The following is a 5,000-nucleotide window of genomic DNA, read 5'->3' on the forward strand; positions in this document are numbered from 1 at the left end:
ATGTAAATTTTTGTTCTTTAGCGTGTGAACATAATTTTAAAAGTACGTAAATAAGTTATTTTCAAGTATACATTTTCCAGTTTCCAGTCTAGCGAGATCCACCGAGTTGGTAGGCCAATGTAACGCAATCACTGATTGGTCCATTGTGGCGTCACAGGTTCTATCGAGCGATGCAATTGGACAGTATATAAAGAAACTGTGGCGGCGCGTGTGTTTGCAGAGGCGGGAACAGAAGCTAAGCAAATCCATGCCAGAGTATTTTGAAAGACCACTGAAAAACAATCAACTGAAATCGTTGCATGGAAAAACCTCGCAGGTAAGAAATGATAAGCAATTGATGCTTTTAAATCTAAGTAGATCAGTGACGAATTCTAGATGCCCTAGATGGCGAAATGTCCTTTAAAAAGGGCCAAGATTCAATCACATAAACGCTGGCTAGATCAAAGGATCATTTTTTTGTTTACCATCCCAATTTAAGTATTATGAAAGGCTTCGGTACTCTTTGAAAGTAGCAAGTACGAGTGAACTTTATTTTTTGTCCTTCTGTGGATTGGACAAATCAGGAAAATGGAAATGGGGATGAGTCATTTCGTTTGAAACATGAAAGAAGTCAAGACCTCCGTTGGTCTTGTCTTTGTAGTACCAAAAAAAACCTTTCTTGCCGCTTCCCAGCGTATAAACATGTATCACCCTAAAGTTCAGTCAAACTGCCACAACAATTTAAAATAATTTATTTTTCGTCTGACTCTCCTGGCAGGTTAAGACAAAAATCTGAAGCACATAAATTATTTAACCAATGAAACCTTAATGAAACCAGGAAAAATATTGTCGAACAGAGAAGGAACAAGAATATGGAAAATATTATCACAGAAGCTTTAATTTATGTTTCGAATTCAGAAATTAATGTTCTCAAAGAATACTCCGATTCGATATTTTTACAAAACATAACCAAGAATTTTTTCGCCGATGAGAAGACGGTTTAATTGTTAAACAAGCGCAGTTTGATGAAATCAAACAAGCTAAAAAATTCTACTTTTACAGTCCAAATCGAATGTGTTACTCCTGCTGATAGATGAAGGCAGTCCGGCGAAATGTATCAAGCTTATATGCGATCTGTTTTGAAGTGTAAGGACGTGGGCTGACTCTTAAATAAATCCTTCGTCGTTGTTTGAATGTGTTTCTCACTCATCAGTGACTCATCAATCCAGACTGACGTATTAAAGCTTAACTTTTAAGATATGTTTTATTTACTGAATTAGAATGAAAATTTAATTAAATCACATTAAGAGTGCTGAAAGTTTTTTGGTTATTTCATTAGTTTTGAGGCGAAAAGAAAATCACGAAGGAGTTACAATGCAACGCGCCTTTAATACCGTGGCCACCCAACAAACTTTCACATTTGACAGCTACGCGAAAATACATCAATTCAACATGCAACGGTGTTCAACTTACAACTGCGCAAACTTTGCAAGGAGGCGTGACTGTCAAACAAATTTGCACATCCTGATTGGCGGACAATTTGTAAAAAAACTTTGTTAGGAGGGCCACGGTAAGGCGCGTCGCACTGTAAGTATTTATTGTTTCTCTTTTTGACGTTGAGATTTTCGATCATTGCTCGTCTGTTGACAGTTTAAATCCTCTTCTCGTATTTAAATTGCGTTACTTGGGTGTTGTCTGTTGTCTCTTGCTACAGTGCTAAAGAGTTCTGCAGGTCTACTGGACTGACAGCAGAAAATACGCGTGCAAGGTCACTTAAGGAAAATTTAATGAAAAAGAACGTAGTTTTCTCGATCTGTTTGCCCTGCCGTTTCAGTTGTGATGTATGTACAGTGTGATATTCCTCTTTTACAATGAAAGTGAAATTATCTTTTCATCGGCATGTTTAATCGTTGTGAAAGGGTCTGGCCTTTGAATGCTGACCCACTGTTTTTACCTTAATTAAAAAAAAAAACGAACGAGATGGAAGGATTCAATTTTTCAAGTTTCGGGGTTTGTTAGTTTTTCAGCCAAACTCATCAATGGAGCTATTGCCGGAGTTGTCGGTGTCTCTTGTACATTCCCGTTGGATCTCGCCAAAACAAGACTTCAGGATCAGCGAAATCTGGGCCCTCGAAAGCAATACAAACATTTGTAAGTATAAATTACACTTTGCAATCCATTATTCATAGTTATTTCTCTGTTATGGCCACTGCCATGTTAGCTGTGGGAATGAATAAACCTACTGTAGCTAAGAGTCGGACAAAACGTGAAGATGCTCTCTAAATTATTTAGTGCTTGTTTGCAGATTCTGATTGTTAATATTCAGAACTTTAATGAAAAAAAAGTCCTCTACCTTATAGTAATTGTTAATCATTTTGCTTATAGTTCTATACCTACAATCTTCTTATAAACCTCATTTGGACGATTTACTAAGCTGGTTCAATTTTGGAGATTAAAAATAAAATCAGATCAAATCGGATGTTCCTTTTTAAATGGTAGTGGAAGAATGGAGTATCCGGAGAAAAACCTCTCGGAATAGAACAATTAAAGAATTGAAACCAATATAAAACGCGCGGTCGAGCGGAGACTGGGGAGAGAGAGGGAATTTCTCTTCACGGACCAACTGAGTGGTGGAGGGCGAGTGGTCTTTCTGCTGCGCCGACCCTCTCAAATCCATGCTGTTATATAACTGTATATGTGTTACGTAACAAGGTCATCAATAGAGCGATAAATGTGTTTATTTGACTGCGAGATGTATAGTTCTTGTCAAAGCCCACAGATAACCCTCGCTCATCATAGGATCTCCAGTAGCGCAGTGGATAGAACTTTGGAGGTCGTGCATTCGGATGCCATCTGGCATTCGCATTTTTTTCTAAGTTTTATTTGGGTGATAAAGATGGTATTTTTCATAGTTAATGCTTCACTTGGTTAGCAGTAAAATGGGCGATTTTTTAAATCTTACGCTACAGAGGCAACAAATTTTTATTCAAAGCTTTATTTGAGGGTTTCCTTTAACTCCTGAATTTTCCCCCATTGACGAGTAAAATCGTCTAGAGTCAGACAGAGTAAAATCTTTTAAGTCTACCTCCTAGGAGTCAATGGGTTAAAGGGAATTGAGCTTATTTAGTTTGTTATTTTACTATTAAGAATTCTATGTCTTCTTCTCATTTCGATTTTTTTTTTAATTTTATCTTAGGGTGGACTGCTTATGGAAAGTGGCCAGGGCAGAAGGAGTACAGGGCTTATACAAAGGTACAAAATGTACAATGAATTTGGCTCTGCTGTTTGACACAGGTTAACTAAAATTAAGCCGATACAAACTCTAATCCAAATTCTAAATTGCACAGCTACGAGGCTTTTGTGGCCACTGCTTAAACTTGCTTGCTTTACTACGATTATTTTTCAAAGGTTAGAAACAAAAAGAGAGCAAACAGCGGGCGATTAGTCACCTACGCAGCCGCCACAGAGTCAAATTCCCAAGACCTTTTTCTCTATTGTTCTGTGCACCAACATGGTTGCTGTGACGTCAGCTGAAAACCATCTATTCACAGATCGTGTTTTATCGGGTCTAAAACCCGATACCACACTCCTGCTTGTTTATTAATTAAACAATACTTTCTCATTTTGGGTACCCGAGCCCATACACAACCTGACTTTCTTCCTTGTTTTTCTTCCTTCGTTGTACAGGCATTGGTGTAAATTTGTTGCTTATCAACCCCGAAAAAGCGATAAAACTTGCTGTTAACGACCAAGTAAGACAGATGTACGGTGGTGAAAGGTAATGAAACCGCAACTTACAATACAATATACATACATGTTATTCACCGGCCGGGAGGTCCGTATTGGGAAAAACTGTGCCCGAGGCCTCGAGTACGGCCCGAGGGCCGTACTCGAGACAGAGGGCACAGTTTTTCCCAATCCGGACCGACCAAGCTCACGATCAAAGAAATAAATAAAATTTATTAAAACTTTTATTGTGCAATTACCAATACTAGCAATTTCCAATTGCGCATTACAATATTGATTACAATATAATATGCAATATCTAAAGGTATATGAATAAATGATAATAAGAATCTAATTACAACAAATAAATAAAAATCAACATGGAAAAGCTAACAGGAATCACCTTTAAAAGTAACGATTCATTAATAAAAAGCTTTCTGAAATAACAATGTCTTTATTAATAACCTTCGTGAAACAACCTAAAGATTCCCACCCTGGTCAGAGTTTTTCTCTGTCCTTGTGTGGCCTTATTTCCATCTGTAGGGCTAACGCTCACATGGTTCATATGGGATTGAAATCTAGCACTTCACATTACACTCTATTCAGTTAACTCTGTTTAAAATATAAGTGCTACACGGCCAACGTTTGTATAAACGTAACCTTTCCTTGTACTTGTACATGTTTATTGCCGTGACTTTAACATCTTCACTTCCCACGGCCTGCTCCCGTCTGGCCTTGTGGCTCAGTCGGTAGAGCGGCGGAGATCTAACCCGAAGGTCGTGCGTTCGGTTCCCACCCTGGTCAGAGTTTTTCTCTGTCCTTGTGTGGGCCCATTTCCATCTGTAGGGCTAACGCTCACATGGTTCATATGGGATTGAAATCTAGCACTTCACATTACACTCTATTCAGTTAACTCTGTTTAAAGATTTTATATAACGTATGTGTTACTGAAGTCTGTTCCACAGTTTAGGGGCTGCCACGTGAAAAGAGCGGTCACCGAGTGTTGCTGATGATCCTGAGAACAAATTAGGAATCAAGCTATTACTAGATCTTAGATTGTATCTACCACGTCTCCTTACTGAAATAAGGTCAATTATATAAGACGGAGCGTGTCCATGTATAGCTTAAAAATTATTAATAAAAGATTAAAATGTATACGTTGCGTTTAATACAGGCAGCCAACGCAATGATTTAAGTAGAGGCGTCACATGTGAGAACTTACGCTCCTGAAAAACTATCTGCGCCGTAGCATTCTGGACGCGTTGCATTTTTGGCAAAAGGTAGTTAGGTGCCCC

At 38.4% G+C, this 5,000-nt stretch overlaps 1 protein-coding gene across 2 annotated transcripts in view; it reads left to right on the forward strand.

Annotated features, from left to right (window-relative positions):
• Positions 1-5,000, forward strand: part of LOC138008379 (mitochondrial glutamate carrier 1-like) — a 16,120-nt gene that overhangs the window by 842 nt on the left and 10,278 nt on the right. For both annotated transcript variants that reach the window (XM_068855700.1, XM_068855701.1), the window contains exons 2-5: positions 158-316; positions 1,999-2,130; positions 3,176-3,231; positions 3,667-3,757. In XM_068855700.1, coding sequence (XP_068711801.1) covers positions 300-316; positions 1,999-2,130; positions 3,176-3,231; positions 3,667-3,757 — 296 coding nt within the window. In that variant the 5' untranslated portion in view covers positions 158-299. The remainder of the gene's footprint in view (positions 1-157; positions 317-1,998; positions 2,131-3,175; positions 3,232-3,666; positions 3,758-5,000) is intronic.

The sequence above is a fragment of the Montipora foliosa genome, chromosome 6 (genome assembly GCF_036669935.1).
Source record: "Montipora foliosa isolate CH-2021 chromosome 6, ASM3666993v2, whole genome shotgun sequence".
Classification (NCBI taxonomy): domain Eukaryota; kingdom Metazoa; phylum Cnidaria; class Anthozoa; order Scleractinia; family Acroporidae; genus Montipora; species Montipora foliosa.